Below are 18,269 nucleotides of genomic sequence, written 5' to 3'. Positions count from 1 at the left end.
AGTGAATAAATGAAAATCTGTTTTCTTTTACTATTTATTTTTTGTTTTTATTTTGAAAAGGGATGTAACAACGGTATTGTATCCTACTGTTGTTCTACACGGACTGCATTAGTTGAAGCACGGCACATGCGCTGTTGTACTTGAAAAGAGCATAAACCACGATGTACTAAGAGTGTTGAATAAAGTGACAGTTAATAAAGGGTAATACTCAACCGTCCAGTTTGTATAGAGAGGACAGAACAAACTGAAACAAGTATGAGAAAAGTTCAGAATGTCAGCTTCTATTTCCTGGTACTTACATATTAATGGGTTAATGCACTCTGGACTCTGTTTGAACCCATCTATTTTTCAAGTGAGCGAAACTATTGGAACATGTGACTGACAGGTGTTTCTTGTTGACCAGCTGTTGCCTTTAAGGTTGATTGTTCAAACATTAAATAGCTCTGCCTGACTAGCCTACTTTTTGGATTGGGTTGAAACCTATAAAGTTGCATTTCTTGTTAAAGAGGATAAACCAACAGGTTTATCAAAGACCAGGGAGCTCTCTATGGGAGAAAAACAAGCCATTTTCAAGCTGAGAAAAGAATGAAAATCAATCAGAGCCGTTGGACAAACATTGGGCATAGCAACCACAACAATGTGGAACTTCAGGCTAACGTGAACCATCTGCATGAGTTGAGGAATGCTTCTATTCCGGCATTACTTGGCTTAGCGATGGTGATGACGCTGCACATCGATGGATTCCCCCCATCAGGCTCGACCGCGACAGTGATGTCACCAGTAAACAACATGGCGGCGGTGTGTGTTTCTATATCAACCCCCGGTGGTGCTCCACTGTCCACGTCAGAGAGAAGCTGTACACTCCAGACATTGAGCTCCTGGCTCTGTCTCTTTGTCCCTTTTAACTTTCCAGAGAGTTCCCTCAACTCCCCTTTGTCCTGGTTTACATACAACCAAAGCTAACTCCGCTTCGGCAACTGACCTCATCAAGAGCTCCCTGGACAAATTTGAGCATTTGTCCCCTGACTCCCCCAAATTCATTCTTGGAGATTTTATTCACTGCAATCCTGGAAAAGAAAAAAATCTCTGAAAGGCTTTGAACAATACATCCATTGCTCCACCGTCTGGGAAAGACACTCGATAGATGCTACGGTTCTGTCCCGGACGCCTACAGAGCTGTCACCCTTACCCCCCTCGGCTCAGCTGATCACCACACCATCCTGCTCGTTCCCACTTACACCCCAGTCATCAGGAAAATTAAGAAGGTTACCAAGACCATCAAGCAGTGGACTAGCAAGAGTATAGCCATCCTCCAGGGATGCTTCGAGTCTACTAACTGGACCAACCTCCTTTCCTCTTCTGATGACCTAAACGAACAGGTGGATGTCGTCTCTTCATACATCAACTTCTGTGAGGAAAACATCATTCCCACCAAGACTGTCACCATCTTCCCTAACAATAAACCCTGGGTCACCAAGGAGCTTAAAACTATTATCAATAAGAAGAAACAGATCTTATTCTCTGGGTCAGAGATGGAGAAAAAGGAGGTTAATAAAGAGGTCAAGAGGGCTATTAAGATTGCCAAGCTGAACAAAGTGGAAGAAAAGTTTTCTCATGGAAACCTCCGATCAGCTTGGCAGGGCCTGAAGAGAATGGCGGCTGTTAACCTTCCCATCAACAACAACCCTGTTAACATCCCCGGCAGCACACCAGCATCTCTCCCCAATGATCTTAATTCCTTCTTCCCTAGATTTGAGATCAAAAACTCTACCCAACTAGAGGACATTAGATCCACCCTTATACCTGATGACCACTGCATCTCTTTCCTCACCACGGACATAGTGAGGTCCCTAAAGAGGTCTAAGGCTAACAGTGCACCTGGAGGCAATAACATCAGTGGCTGGGTCCTCAGACACTGTGTGGACCAGTTAGGGAGTGTCTTCCAGAAACTGTTCCAGACCTCCATCAACACAGGAACTTTCCCCAAATGCTGGAAACAATCAACTATTTTCCCCATCCCCAAAGGAAGCCCTCAGTGGCCCTGAACAACCTCCGCCCAGTGTCCCTCTCCTCCCAGGTGATGAAGGCTATTCAGAGGCTTGTCAAGCAACACATTCTCACCCTGACCAACCTCCTTTCATTTATTTGGAGCAAGCTATTGTTATCCCGCGCGTTTCTTCTTCTTATTATTTTTGTTCCCTCCTCCTCCCCGATTTCGTCCCTTATATATCAAAACGCGCAGCTCGATCGGGATCGGTGTGCTATTACTTTTCTTTAAGAAATACAACGTAAGTCATGAAAAACTGTGATAAATTTCCCATTGGAAATGAATGGGACGGCTGGAAAAAAAACTCATTTTTATAAAGGTCTACTGCTCAGGCATACTTTCGCCTACAGACTTCATTTAAAATTTAAAATGTATACATAAGCCTTGTGTATTGGTGTACTATTTCCTTGTTTTGATAGGTCTTATCGTTGTTGATCAATCACTATTCAATGACAATGATCTTTTTCGAAAAATCTTGTTTTAGAGTGCGGAATGTTGGTACTTAGAGTGAGAGAACGTGTGTGAAAATGCCAGAAATTTTTCTCTTTACACTCTCGTCCCGGTCACAATTTACACAGTAGACACATGATTTTTTCCACAGTTGTAGACAAACTTTTTGTGTCTCTCACAATGTGCTCGGCAAAGCAGTGAGACGTACAGACTTTAAACTGCTAGCCTTTGTTCACAGTAAAGAACCTACCTGCTCTCCATTCACTCCAATGCAAAGATTTTCTGAGAAAAGGAGAAGGGATCTTTATCTTTAACTCGTGAGTGTGTCCAAAATATTTAATCTACAAGGCCAAAAAAATGCCCACGGTTTACTTGCTTTTCTGATACAAGCTTCACTTTTGGCACAGGTAGCCCAAATATGAAACCAGTGAAAAGGGGGGAAATCTAGCTCAAACACACAGGTAACTTTATGTAATTACAGTCACATATACACACACAGGCGCACGCAAGCACACCACAGTTAAACAGTCACACAGTTACAGATACACTCAGGAAGAGTAGTGGGATGTTCAAACATGTATGCAAAAGCACGCATTACTCTCTCACACACAGGGTAACTGTGCTAACTGTAAGCTAACTTTGCAACATGTGGGTCGAGTGTGCGACTTCCTTCCGCCTGTGTGTATATCTGTAATTAACTATGGTAACTTTATGTTATTACAGTTACAAATACACACAGGAAGAGTAGTAGGATACACAAACATTAATGTTACAACACGCACCAACACACACAGTAAGGCCTGGAATAGTATCACAAATGAAGAAAGCAACAGTTGGATGTCGATGGGTCACAGGCTTGAGGCAGGGATATGTTGTTCCACGGTCTGGGGGCAGCAACCACAAAAGCAGTGTCACCCCTGAGTTTGTGAAGAGAGCGTGGAACTATTAAAATGTTCTATTGTTGAGGTAGGATGTGAGTGCAGTGTCATTTATTCCAGTGGTATGCTGAAGACAGTCTGTAAGGATGTTGTGGTCCACTGTATCGAATGCAGCGCTGACGTCAAGAAGAATGAGAAATGGCACAGTTACCGGAGTCTGTGGAGAGGAGCAGGTCATTGTAAATTTTTAACAGAGCAGATTCTGTGCTGTGATTGGTCTTAAAGCCAGATTGGAATTTCTCCAGGATGTTATTCTGATGCAGGTAGGGCAGTAGCTGATTAAGGGTGACCTTTTCAAAGACTTTAGACAGGAATGGGAGTTTAGAAATGGGTCTGTAGTTTTAAGCTGGGTGGGATTAGTTTTTTTTTTTTTTTTTTTTTTTTTTTTTTTTCAGGAGAGGCTGGACAACTGCATGCTTGAAGTAGGATGGATGAAGTGAGCTGTTGGTGATGGAGAGGAGACTGGTGGTAACAAAAACATCCTTCAGGAGAGTGGTGGGGATAATATCAAGAGGGCAGGTTGCTGGTTTCATTCTGCTGACGATCTGTGTTAGGGTCGGTAGGGAGATAGGAGTGAAACAGTTCAGTTTAGAAGAGTATGTAGAGTGTAATGGGAGGAGGGATGGAAGTTGTTTCTGATGGCTTCCACTTTGTTGATGAAAAATGAAGAGAATTCCATACATTTGGCAGGGGATATGTCAAGGGTGGTGTTTGGAGGAGGATGAATGATAGAGTTTAAGGTGTTAAATAAAATCTTTGGAATATGGGCACTATTGGAAATTAAATTGGAGAAGTATTTGGTTCTTGCTGACTTAACCTTTAGTAGGTGATTTCTTTGGATCTGAAAGGAGATCTGCAGCTTGTCCTTTTTCCATTTTCTTTACATCTTTCTGCATGATTGCCTGCGAGTACAGATCTTGCCGTTGTTTAACCCAGGTTGAGTTTTGTTTTTGGGTTTTTTGAGTTTGAGAGGAGCAATAGAATCTAGGATGTTGACACACGTTGAATTGAACTGTAATTCCTCTGTGAGGAGGGAGGGACATCAGAAGTCTAAAAAATCAGACTAGAAACGTAAATAAATATCTCTTTGTGCCAGGGCTGTTAGTCCTAGGCTAATCGCTATCTGAGGTGCTAGCAGCCGGCTAACACGGTGGCCTCGCTCCCGGTTTGATGCCATTTGTCCTGACTAAAATATAATACACAATACATTAAATACAGTTATAACTTAGAGATTAATGTGTTTAATTAAAAAAAAAAAAAAAAAAAGCGCTCTGTTACAAGTTATGAGTCACATTTCACATCTGGCCAAAAATAAAATTCGGCGATGGAGAGTTCTCTGCCCAGATTTTAAGTCCTGCTAGTCCAGTTCTTCATCTTATGTAGAACATCTGGATCACCTGCTTTACACAGACAAACAGACAAGTAAAATAATGTATGTGTTATATGTACATAATGTGTATGTGTACGGAATACTATTATGCATAGTTAATGCATGCATTATGCATTAATTTATATTACCGTCTAACTTCAACTACTAAAATATAACCTTGTTTCAATATCTACACTAACATTATGTATGGACTCATACTGTAATATAACATTAATATTTTTTTTCATATTTTACCGTAACATTGGTCGTATGTAAAAAATAACGAGACATTAATGATTCGTACTTTATGTGGTGGATTAATATTTCCCAAATTGACACACTTTACTTATAAGTATTGGATAGATAGATAGATATCTGTCCATAATAAAAGTTATGAACAGAACCGGTGACAAAGGGCAGCCCTGGCAGACCCCAACCCTCACTAGGAACAAGTCCGACTTACAACCGGCTACACGGACCAAACTCGCACTCCTTTGGTACAGGGACTGAATGGCCCTTAGCAAGGGGCCATCCACCCCATACTCCCAGAGCACCCCCGACAGGATGCCTCTGGGGATTCTCTGAATCCACAAAACACATGTGGACTGGTTGGGCAAACTCCCATTTCCCCTCCAGCACCCTAACGAGGGTAAATAGCTGGTCCATGGTTCCAGAGCCTTGAGATACCCAGGGCGGATCTCATCCTCTCCTTGGGCTCCACCATCAGGTAGTTGCTTCACCACCTCAGCAACTTCTGCCCCAGAGATTGGTGACAGGTGACAGGTAGATTCAGTTCAGTTCTGTGATGATTATTTATTATTATTTACATTCTGACTTCAGTGGTGGTTTGTTGGATAGCCTCCCATTAGCCTACCAGACTGGCTATATTGGGCACTGACACGACCACAAGAATAATTCTCCAAGTTCACTGACTGGGTGGTCTTGTAGGAGGTGCAGCAAAGCAAACCTATCCATAGTCTGTCCATCCTTGGGCAAGACACTTAACCGACCTTGCATCCAGGTGTGTGCTTCCTGGTGTATGATTGCGAGTAAGTGATGTTGGTGGTGGTCGGAGTGACTGCACATTGGCAGCCACATTTCTGTCGGCCTGCCCGAGGGCAGCTATGACTACTGAGGTAGTTTACTACCTCCAGGGTATGACTGTGTGAGCGAATGAATAATGCATACAAAGTAAAGCAACTTTGAGTGCGTATGATAAAGTGCTATATAAAACCAATGCATTATTATTATCTTTTATTCAAAATGATCCAAATGGACCTAAACCTCAAACTCAGCCGAAAGGTTGTCATTAGCTCAGGTGAGGACTAGCAGAGAGACCAAGGCGAGCAGCTAGCATCCTCTGGCAGCGCCCATAGATCACCTGTCACTCAAAGCGGGAACGCCCCTAATTATGCAGAATTTTAAACGTTAATAAAAAATAAACTGCGTTAGAAAAAAAGTCACCCCCCGTACAGTTGTCATGAATAGTGAAATAAACCATTGAGATCAAACCCGTTTTTTGAACCAGGCTGTAAACATGTTTTATTATACTGTAAATTTGGGCATTTTAACATGGGGGTCTATGGGGATTTGCTCCCTTTTGCAACCACCCTCAAGCGGCCACTCGATGAACTGCAGTTTTTTGCACTTTCGCATGGGCTTCACTGTTCAGAACAGGAGGTTGCTGCCTGCATGTAACCTAAGAACAGAGTTTCGTTTTGTTTATGCTAAAGAACTCAGGGCGCTGTATCACTGTTCACGGATACGTTGGGAGCACTACATGTATGTGTGTCTGTTTAAGTCTTGTTGATGGTTTTGTGGGAGGAGCAGTGAAAGTGAAAGCGTTGAGTCAGTTTGTTCATTTTGATTCAGAGTAGAAGGAGGAAACTGAAGACTGAAGCAGGGTGAGTTGTATTTCGAATATTTGTTTTTTTTCATACAACAACAATACAACAGTTTGATTCAACCATTGAAACCAATGTGTGATTATTTATTTAATTACTAGTTGCTGTTCTGCTGCTTTTATTAAACTGCGTAATTTGTGTTTCACTTCCTGTTCTCAGAGTGACTCTTGTATTATGTCAGTGTGTTATAGACCAGTCATCCACTTTTATTGTATTTTGTGTTGTATTGTATTGTATTGTATTGTATTGTGTTATCTCCCTGATGAACCTGGAGCACTGTAACGGAACCAGTGTTCCTTGTTTATCTCTCAGACTGATTAAAGGCCAGAAGATGGAGGAAGAGGAGAACAGAGAACCTGGAATAAAACTGTAGGACAAATTAAATTCTTATCATCTTAGCTTAGCTTCAATGAAGTCATCAGTACAGCTACTTAAACTTTTATCAGTGACTGATGAGAAAAAAAAATGTTTCTACAGAGGTCAGTACCACAGTCAGAGAGCAGAGTCTATAGTATCCAGCTGTCTGTCCATGAAGAGTGACTGGTCCAAAGAAATGAATCCTTCACACTTCAGTGAAGAACCTGGACCCTCAGACACAAAGTAAGAGACTGTTTCTACTGTAAACTGACCTGATGTAAGATGATGATTTTGGGATGAAGCAGAAATGTTCTGCTGAAAGATTTATAGTCATGATGCAGATGTTTTAGTGCAGGTAGATCAGATCCTAGTCTGGGTTTTAGAACCAGGAAGTACTGATGGTATTTCTGTAGTAAAATACCTGAGAATCATCTGAAAAGTTTCTGCAAAATCCTCAATATTAACCACACATTCCAAGGAAGCGGCATAGGGCTTTCTTGGTCTGGGGGACTGGAAAATCAATAATCGCCTGAACCTTTTCCGTCAAGGGCCAAACCTGTCCCTGACCCACCTGTTTACCCAGGTACGTTACGGTAGCTTTTCTGAATTCGCATTTTGCCAGGTTGAGAGTGAGGGAGGCATTGCTTAGACGGCTGAAAACGAGGGACAGGATGTGGAGATGGTCAGACCAGGTGGAGGAATAAACAACCACGTCATCTAAATGGGCCTTGCAATTTTTAACTCCTACTACAATGGTGTACATGAGATGTTGGAATGTAGCGGGAGCGTTCCGTAACCCAATGGCATAACCATGTACTGGAGAAAAACATCGGGTGTAACAAAAACAGACATTTCAGAAGCCCGTGGGGTTAAAGGAACTTGCCTGTAACCTTTTAACAGGTCCAGCTTTGTCACAAAGGTGGCTGAGCCTACTTGGTCTATGCAATCCTCCATCCTAGGGAGCAGAAAAGAGCCTGGCATTTACAATAATCATTGCAAAAATGAGAAGTGTTGTCGGGTTTTGGGACCAACACACAGGGACGAACTCATAATGGGAACAGCTAGATTATGTTCAACAACACAGCTCATCTCGTGTTGCATCATGGCCCGTTTAGTGGGATTTACTCTATAGGCATGTTGCTTAATGGGTTTGTGGCCCTCCACATCGATGCCATGATACAAGACCTAGGACACCTTTTGCTCATTTAAATATACTACGATTCTGTCTGGCAAACATTTCTTAAATTCTTCAGCAGAATTAACTCACTCATTTCCACCACAGTTTATACATTACATGTCTGACACCACTTAACAAACAAAATGTTTTTATCGCGCAAATTTAACATATGTCTGGTTGGTAAATTTTTCACTATTTCTAAATTTTTGTCTGTAAGCTTCAGGGGCATGCTCAAAAGACTGCATCACAGTTTTTTTCAGGATACTATAATCCAAGCTGTCCTCAATTGATAAACTGGCACAAACTTCTGTAGCCTTCTCCACAAGCTTACATTGCAACAGAAGTGCCCAGAACTCTTTTGGCCATTTTAATGCGGCATCTATCCACTCAAAAACACTGAAATACGAGTCCACCTCAGACTCACCAAAAGGAGTGACTAATGCAACGTGCTTACTGATATCAAAAGCAGAAACAGAAAACCAAAGCTGCATAGCTTGCACTTCAAGCTGTTTGTTCCTTGTTTCCACCTCCTTTATTTGAAGGGCTAAGCAGAGATCGTCTGCGGACATGTTTCTGGACATGTTACCCGAAGGATCAAATATAGGCTCAGGCTCCACACCAGCAGCGAGCATGCTAGCAACCTCCGCTGCCTTCGCGTCCGCCACCGATGCGTCACTTGCAGCCTTAGCTGCTGTAGCCAGCTTGGGCAACACACCTTGCTCCGCCAACTTCTCATGCAATGCGTGTTTTAGTTCTGCTTTTCAAGCACTGTAAACTGCCCAGTTTGTGTTTCACTTCCTAATCTCAGAGTGACTCTTGTATTATAGACCAGTCATCCACTTTTGAGTTGTGTTGTGTTATCTACCTGGGATAAACCTGTAGAATTAATTAAATTCTCATCTTATCTTAAATGTATATGGAACTGTCAATGGAGCTACTTAAAAATGTATCAATGAATGAAGAGAGCGACAACATATTTGTTTCTGCAGAGGTCAGTACCACAGACAGAGAGCAGAGTCTCCAGTATCCAGCTGTCTGTCTATGAAGAGTGACAGGTCTAAAGGTAATCCTCCGGTCTTCAGTGAAGAACCTGGACCCTCAGACACAAAGTAAGAGACTGTTTCTACTGTAAACTGACCTGATGGAAGATGATGATTTTAGGATGAAGCAGAAATGTTCTGCTGAAAGATTTATAGTCATGATGCAGATGTTTTAGTGCAGGTAGGGCAGATCTAGTGACCGACTGATTATCGGTCACCGATATATCGGGGCCCGATAGGACGGCTCCAGTTCTATCGGGGGTTCTATCGTATCGGTGAAATGCTGTGCCGATAGAAAAAAACAAAGTGTGACAATGACAAATGCACCCGCTGGTGTACTGATTTATTTTGTTCAGTGGAGCGCGCTGTGCTCACCCAGATTGACTCAGCTCACATTCCTACATTCCCACATGCTATATCATCGCAGATTTTGTCTCAGTAGTAGCATTACATGAGTTACTTTAGCAGTTTGCAAATAACCACCAAAGGGTTACAGTTTAATATATGCTAAACAAGAAAACACTAGTCTCCCCGACATGACGCGGGATCACTTGTATTTTATTGTTGTCATTTTGGCTTGGTTTGATTGTGGGTGGTTTATGAAGGGGATGAATGAACAACGTGTTTTCGCTGACCTGGGCATAGTTTCTCAGTAAATTAGAAAAACCTTTCCTATCATTCCCGTTTTCTGTGCATGGTTGAAGGAGATTAACTCGCATCCACGCTCCACTCCCTCCTGCGCCGAAAAGTCCCCTTAAGTTATATAAATAAGCACTGGTGTGTACAACCACCGCATCAATAGTGTCACTTTGCTTCGTCTCCATTGACCCGGCGCTTCCTTACTCCTCCCACATCTGTCCCCAGTGAGAGGATTTCAGCACAGTAGGCGACATGTATGAGGACAAGAGATGAACCTGTTGGGTGCCAATGCAGAGAAGCTATGTTTCCTATATTACAACCTGCCACTCACTGACTTCAAGTATTAGACACTGACTGACTGACAGCATGTTCTTTATTTAGATTGGTTTATTTATTTTTATTTATTGAAAGTTCTGCTACATTATTAAATTTTTGCTTGTTTGTCAATCTGTACTTTTCCTAAGACTCTAAGTCCAAATGTTAATTGTCATTTTAAAAAAAGTCTGTTCAGTGTTAAATGTCTGAAGACACTGGTTTGAGAAAGCATCTGTCTGTGTTACTGTCACTGTGACCGTACTAATATATAAGCAAATCGGTGCAAAATCTATGCACAATCGGCCTGTTTTCATTCCAGCTCAAAAACTCACAAAATCGGTTGCATATCCGCTATTGGTGATTGCACCTCCTCTAATATCGGCTATCGTTATTGGGCCAAAAAATCCCTATTGGTCGGACACTAATAATGTGTATAAAAATGTTCCACTCTGCTATCTGCAGCTGTGAGGGCAGGCTGCTGCAGTCAATCACAGCTGCATTTTACATTATAAAAAAAAAAAAAAAAGACCACCGGTCGGTTCGGCCTGGAACAGACCGGCCATTCGAGAATCCTCCAGAACCCTATGGCCAACCCCTTTCCTGGTCACTATATCGGTTGCATATCCATATCAGTCTGACACTAGTAAGATCCTAGTCTGGGTTTTAGAACCAGGAAGTACTGATGGTATTTCTGTAAAACACCTGAAAACCTCCATTTCAGAATGTCCACTCATCAATATTCAGATATATTTGTCCTAATGTTGAAGTGTGTAAAAAATTCCAACTGGGTACTAGTGGATGGATTGAACTGCAGTTTTCTCATCCTCCCATAGTCAGTGTGTAGCAACCAGCCAGTATAGTTAGAATGTGATCTTTATCTGATCAATCCTCCCTATCAGTCCAGTTTACTGTCAGTAACACTTCTTAGACTCTTCTAAGCTCAGTTCAGACTGAACTAACTGAAGCTAAAACAGTGAAGGACAGAATCAGCTCTCTTTGATGGAAGACTTTTACTGTGAAGTCTCTGCAGGAAGTGTTGAGTTTGTATTAACAGCAAACAGCAGGTAGATAACTCAGTGTTTAATAAGACAGACAGATATGAAAAACAGTTCATTGGTGTTGATGAGTTGAAATCAACTTAATTCAATCAAGTGAATTCAAACTCTTCTTCTTTCGCCAACGATGTGAAAATGATGTTAGTGATGAAGAAATGTGTTGACAGAGAGAGGAAGAGGAGTCATTTTTCTGTGGAGGAGCAGCTGTCCTGCTGTGCTTTGTGTCAGGACGTCCTGAAGGATCCAGTTTCTACCAGCTGTGGACACTGGTTCTGTAGACAGTGCATCACCTCATACTGGGACCAGTCTGCTTCATCAGGACACTCCTCCTGTCCCCAGTGTGGAAAAAAAAGTAAGACTCTACATCGGTCTGCTGGCGAACTCTTGCTAAAATAAGTTCTTAGATTCTATTTTGCCTCCCTGCACTTCACATATCAGCCTTATTTTACTCATTACTGATCTTTGTTACTTACTGCTGATATAAATTAATCTGTTCCTGTTGTAACTGACCACTAGGAGGATTTTATTTGAACAGCCAGAGGAAATGTTGATAAGCAGTATTATGTTGATATAGTGCAGTTAAAAAAAAGAGATGGACATTTTATCATTTTATGAATGGATCAGTCTTAAATCTTACAGAGAGGAAGAAACAACCACAGTGATCTGTTAGATGAAGAGCTGTAGACAAGCTGCTGTCAATCAAACACTGACACACACCCTCAGAGGAAAGAGCATTTTCTAAAACATTTCTGAAACGTTCTAACTCTATAAATGCGTTATTATGACAAGAAGCAAAATGATTCACAGGTCAGTTTTCTGTTCTTAAAACAACTTAAAACTGTTTTCATTTTTGTCTCTCGTTTCTTCATCTTTCCATCAGATGTTGGTCAGCAGAAGGTTTTAGATGAACATAAGATCAGTCTGAGGAGGAGATGTGAACGTGTGACTGAAGGAATTAATGTAAGAAGAAGAGGAACCCTCCTCAACAGGATCTACACTGAGCTCTACATCACAGAGGGACAGAGTGAAGAGGTTAATACCCAACATGAGGTGAAAAAGCTTGAGACAGCTTCCAAGATGAAGGCCCACCATGACACTCCAATCAGGTACCACGACATCTTTAAAGCCTCACCTGACCAACAGAGAAACATCAGACTGGTTCTGACCTACGGTGTCGCTGGCGTTGGAAAAACCTTCTCAGTGCAGAAGTTCACTCTGGACTGGGCAGAGGGTTTGGAAAACCAAGATGTCAGTGTGGTGATTGTGCTTTCGTTCAGGGAGCTGAACTTGATCAAAGATGAGCAGTACAGTCTTCTCAGGCTGCTCCATGTTTTCCATCCAACATTACAGAAGGTCACAGCAGAGGAGCTGGCTGTCTGTAAACTTTTGTTCATCTTTGACGGCCTGGATGAAAGCAGACTTTCACTGGACTTCAACAACAGTGAGGTTGTGTCTGATGTCACACAGAAGGCATCAGTCAACGTGCTGCTGACAAACCTCATCAAGGGAACCTGCTTCCCTCGGCTCTGGTCTGGATCACTTCCAGACCTGCAGCAGCCAATCAGATCCCTCCTACATGTGTTGACAGGGTAACAGAAGTACGAGGCTTCACTGACGCCCAGAAGGAGGAGTACTTCAGGAAGAGGTTCAGTGATGAAGAGCTGTCCAGCAGAATCATCTCCCACATCAAGACCTCCAAGAGCCTCCACATCCTGTGTGGAGTCCCAGTCTTCTGCTGGATCACTGCTACAGTTCTGGAGCACATGTTGACTACAGAGCAGAGAGGAGAGCTGCCCAAGACCCTGACTGACATGTACTCACACTTTGTGATGGTTCAGACAAAGAGGAAGAAGAACAAGTACCATGAGGGACATGAGACGAGTCAACAGGAGCTGATGGAGGCTGACAAGGAAGTTCTTCTGAAGCTGGGGAGGCTGGCGTTTGAACATCTGGAGGAAGGAAACATCATGTTCTACCAAGAAGACCTGGAGCGCTGTGGTCTGGATGTGACAGAGGCCTCAGTGTACTCAGGAGTTTGTACAGAGATCTTGAAAAGAGAGAGTGTGATCTTCCAGAAATCAGTCTACTGCTTTGTTCATCTGAGCGTTCAGGAGTTTCTGGCTGCAGTCTACATGTTCCACTGTTACACCAACAAGAAGACAGAGCTGCTGGAGGACTTCCTGGAGAAAGACAACTCCACTAAGTCTTTGGATGACTTCCTGTATGAAGCCATGTATAAATCCCTGGAGAGTAAAAATGGTCACCTGGACCTGTTTGTTCGCTTCCTTTATGGCCTCTCTCTGGAGTCCAACCACAGACTCTTAGGAGGTCTGCTGGGTCAGACAGAGAACAGTCCAGAAATCATCCAGAGAGCCATCAGCAAGCTGAAGAAGATGAGGACTTATACAATGTCTCCTGACAGAAGCATCAACATCTTCCACTGTCTGATGGAGATGAACGACCTCTCAGTTCATCAGGAGATCCAAGAGTTCCTGAAGTCAGAGAACAGATCAGAGAAGGAACTCTCTGAGATCCAGTGCTCAGCTCTGGCCTACATGCTGGAGATGTCAGAGGAGGTTCTGGATGAGTTGGATCTGGAGAAGTATGACACATCAGAGGAGGGACGACGGAGACTGATCCCAGCTGTGAGGAACTGCAGAAAGGCTTGGTGAGTCCTGATCATTAACAGAATCAATCAGATGTTCATCAGATGATCACCTCACTCATACTCATTCAGTCTGGATCTAGATGTAAATGATCTGATTTTATAACAGATTTATATGTTTTCTAATCACAGATTTACTGGACGGGGACTCTCAGAAACTCACTGTGAAGTTGTGTCCTCAGCTCTGAAGTCCAACCCTTCCTATCTGACAGAGCTGGACATGAGTGATAATGACCTGAAGGATTCAGGAGTGAAGCATCTGTCTGCTGGACTGGAGAGTCCAAACTGTAGACTGGAGACTCTGAGGTCAGTTCACTGACTGGAGCTGTTGGAGGTCTTCTTTATTTATTCACTTCAGATCATTGACTGATGTGACAAATGTTGTTTGGTTGTTAAATGTTCATGTTTACCACAAGTCTTCTAGATTATTTCAATCATACATCATTACTACTCAGAACATTTCACACCTCACTGAAACTCCTCAAACTATCACTGGCCTCCTCTCTTAAAACAACAAGTCCTGGTAAATATGCTGCTTTGGTGCAACAGTCCATTCACTACTCCACTGACAATAAAAAAACATTTATAACTGTTAAGATTGTTACTGTTGTTGAGTCAGACTGATAGAAGGCTGCTGCTCTGAGTCAGGATGAAACACATAATACATTTTATGGAGCTCACTTTTATTCTTTATTCAGATTGAAGAGCTGCAGTATGTCTAAGATCAGCTGTGATTATCTGGTCTCAGCTCTGAAGTCCAACCCCTCCCATCTGAAACATCTGGACTTGAGTAGAAACAAGCTGAAGTATTCAGATGTGAAGCAGCTTCTTGATCTTGTGGAGAGTCCAGACTATAAACTGGAGACTCTGAGGTCAGACTCCATGTTTTATTTGTGTGCTGACATGAATATGATGGTAAAGTTGTGGTGACATCAGGCTGATATTCCACTGATCCACACTGAGGATCTTCATGAATCTATAAGATTTCACTGTGAAGGAACAAAACATCTTAAACTTGTTCATCCTGAACCTTCTTCAAGTCTGAACACATGATTTCAAGGAGGAGCTTTCTAAACTCTTTCATTATTTATTTAGATTGAAGAGCTGCAAGATGTCAGAGATCAGCTGTGATTCTCTGGTCTCAGCTCTGAAGTCCAACCCCTCCCATCTGAAACATCTGGACCTGAGTGACAACATCCTGGAGGATTCAGGAGTGAAGCAGCTGTGTGGTTTTCTGGAGAGTCCAGACTGTAGACTGGAGACTCTGAGGTCAGTTCACTGTCTGTTACTGTTGTAGATCTGATATGTTTAATCACCAACTGAATCTAATTCATGTTCATTCAGAACATTATTGTTCCTCAAACTGAAGACAAATATAAACTCATTTCAGTAACTATATAATGTTAATTCTTCATTCCTGGTCAACACACACAGATGGTAAATGGTCTTGCTCTTATATAGCGCTTTTTTACCTACTCAAAGGTACTCAAAGCAGTTTTACAGTCAGGGACACATCCATCCATTCACTCACACAAGCACACACACATTCACACAGCAGTGCCAGCTGCACTGGGAGCAACTGGGGGTTCAGTGTCTTGCTCAAGGACACTTCGGCATATGGCACACATGGGGGATCGAAACCGCTAACCCTTCGGTTCATGGACAACCTGCTCTACCTACTGAGCCATAGCCGCCCATGATGAGATCATGTGTTCAGATGCAGGTGTTTGAGGTGTGTCTAGTGTCTGAGCTTCCTGCTGTTTCATCATCATTCACTCACATTTCATTTGGAGTCAAACCTGCTGTGATCCATGTATCAGTCCATTCTCTCTGAACCACAGCTGCTGGAAGGAGCTCACACACCTCACACTGTCACATATTACTGTCTGTAGAAGACATGATGGAGATCCACAATAACACAAGGACAAAGTCACTCAGACATGTCTGAGGTGATTTAATCTACATCTTTATTTATTTACTCAGATTGGAGAATTGCTGGTTGTCAGAGATCAGCTGTGATTCTCTGGTCTCAGCTCTGAAGTCCAACCCCTCCCATCTGAAACATCTGGACCTGAGTAACAACAACCTGAAAGATTCAGGAGTGAAGCAGCTGTGTGGTTTTCTGGAGAGTCCAGACTGTAGACTGGAGACTCTGAGGTCAGTTTACTGTCTATTACTTTTGTACTATTAATCATCAACTGAATCTAATTCATCTTCATCCGCAACTTTCCTCCATAAATCTGTAAATGTCCTTTAGTTCAAGTTTGTAGCAGAAACTGTAAAAAATATCCACTGTTAGTTGTTAAAGCAGTCATTCAGAACCATTTTATGTAATAAACTTATCTGGTGAATAAGTAATGTTGAGCTGCACATTTAAACCCTGAACACATCTGATTGAATTATTATTGATTTAATCTACATATTTTATTATTTATTAAGGTTGTGGAGCTGTAGTTTGTCAGAGATCAGCTGTGATTCTCTGGGACCAGCTCTGAAGTCCAACCCCTCCCATCTGAAACACCTGGACCTGAGTGACAATAACCTGAAGGATTCAGGAGTGAAGCAGCTGTGTGGTTTTCTGGAGAGTCCAGACTGTGGACTGGAGACTCTGAGGTCAGTTCACTGTCTGTTACTGTTGTAGATCTGATATGTTTAATCACCAACTGAATCTAATTCATCTTCATCCACAACTTTCCTCCATGAATCTGTAAATGTCCTTTAGTTCAAAACAAGTGTTTGTAGCAGAAACTGTAGAAAATGTCCACTGTTAGTTGTTAACGTCAATGAAGCTTAAAGGCTGTTAGGACACAGTAATGTTGAGCTGCACATTTAAAACCTGAACACATCTGACTGAATTATTCATGATTTAATCTCCATCTTTTATTCTTTATTCAGGTTGTGGAGCTGCAGGTTGTCAGAGATCAGCTGTGATTCTCTGGTCTCAGCTCTGAAGTCCAACCCCTCCCATCTGAAACATCTGGACCTGAGTCATAACAACCTGAAGGATTCAGGAGTGAAGCCTCTTCTTGATCTCGTGAAGAGTCCAGACTATAAACTGGAGACTCTGAGGTGAGTAGAGGGTTTCAGTCAGTCCATGCTGCTTGCACATGCACAGTTAGTATCAAAGATCCAGTGCTTCCTGTAAACCTGCAGCTTCTCAGTGAAGCTGTGAGAGGAGAATGGAGACAGGCTTCAGGATTGGACAGAAAGACAGAGAGAGAGACAACAGTCAGCCAATCAGATGAGCCAGAAGCTTGTTGTGATCATGTGTTTGAGTTGATGTGAAGACGACTGTTGTTGTTGTGTTGATGTGTCCAGGAAATAAAGCTGGATTCCAGCTGACAGCCTTCCAAGATGTATAGAGACAGTGGTGGTCATTCATCACATCTGATCAACAACTGATCACAGCTCTGAGATCAGTCTGACTGAAGCCTGCACATCATGGAAGCAGCATTACATTTAGTAACCATGAGTTTCTTAGTCAGCTGATCTTTGTTTCCATGGAGCAGCAGTAAATCCATCACTAAAGTGTTGGTGCAGTAATGAAGCGTTCAGGACTCTCAGCAGTTTCTTAGTGAAATCTGCAGAGGAAACAGACTTGATGCTAAAAGTCTCTGCAGGTCTGTGTGTGTTCACTCCAACACATTAACATGAAGCTGAAAGGAAGCTGGCTGAGCTCCACAGCTGCTCCACTGCTGCTCTGAACAGGACTCAAGTCCCTGCTGCTCTTTCTACTGGATGTGATGATGAAGGGAAACACTCCTTCACCTCCTCTCTTTTTTCTACTCCTCTCCACAGGTGGGAGTGGTCATGGTGATAACCAGCAGGGTGTGTGGTGTGAGAGGATAAGCTGTGTCCTGATGATCCAGAGGTTGAAGCAGCAGCAGCTTGTGTGGACAGAGACTCTGACTGCAGATAATTGCTGAAGTCAGAAACTCAACCGCAATAATATCTCTCAACTGTTAGAGGGAAACATGTCAGATGGAATCAGCCTCCAATCATCATGTGATGACTCTTCTGAAAGAGAAGTTCATCTTTACAGACTCATGTTGGACGTGTTCTGTTCAGATTCAGAGAACTCTATCCCAACAGGATGATTCATTTGCAGCTTTTCCACAAGCATCCCCCACACATACAATTAATCAAATAAACAAACAAGTATAATAATCAATTATAAAATCAATTCTCATTAAGATAAAAGTAAAATCAATAGCACAAATTCCAGTAGCTAAAACCTTACTAGTTTCTGTCTGTGTTTTAAAGCTTTTTATAAGAAGGAATAAAAGACTTCATGTAATGATTTGTCCTACCGA

At 42.4% G+C, this 18,269-nt stretch overlaps 2 protein-coding genes across 2 annotated transcripts in view; both read left to right on the top strand.

Moving 5' to 3' along the window:
* Window positions 1–18,269, top strand: part of LOC124995449 — a 756,577-nt gene that overhangs the window by 686,958 nt on the left and 51,350 nt on the right. The gene's annotated exons all lie outside the window — the stretch shown is intronic.
* LOC124995454 (NACHT, LRR and PYD domains-containing protein 12-like) overlaps window positions 1–18,269 on the top strand; it is a 53,346-nt gene that overhangs the window by 17,348 nt on the left and 17,729 nt on the right. Inside the window, exons 7-8 of the mRNA XM_047567834.1 lie at window positions 15,052–15,225; window positions 15,940–16,113. Of these exons, the coding sequence (XP_047423790.1) occupies window positions 15,052–15,225; window positions 15,940–16,113 (348 nt within the window). The remainder of the gene's footprint in view (window positions 1–15,051; window positions 15,226–15,939; window positions 16,114–18,269) is intronic.

The sequence above is a fragment of the Mugil cephalus genome, chromosome 18 (assembly GCF_022458985.1).
Source record: "Mugil cephalus isolate CIBA_MC_2020 chromosome 18, CIBA_Mcephalus_1.1, whole genome shotgun sequence".
In the NCBI taxonomy this organism is placed as follows: domain Eukaryota; kingdom Metazoa; phylum Chordata; class Actinopteri; order Mugiliformes; family Mugilidae; genus Mugil; species Mugil cephalus.
This window is presented reverse-complemented; position numbering and strand designations above follow the sequence as displayed.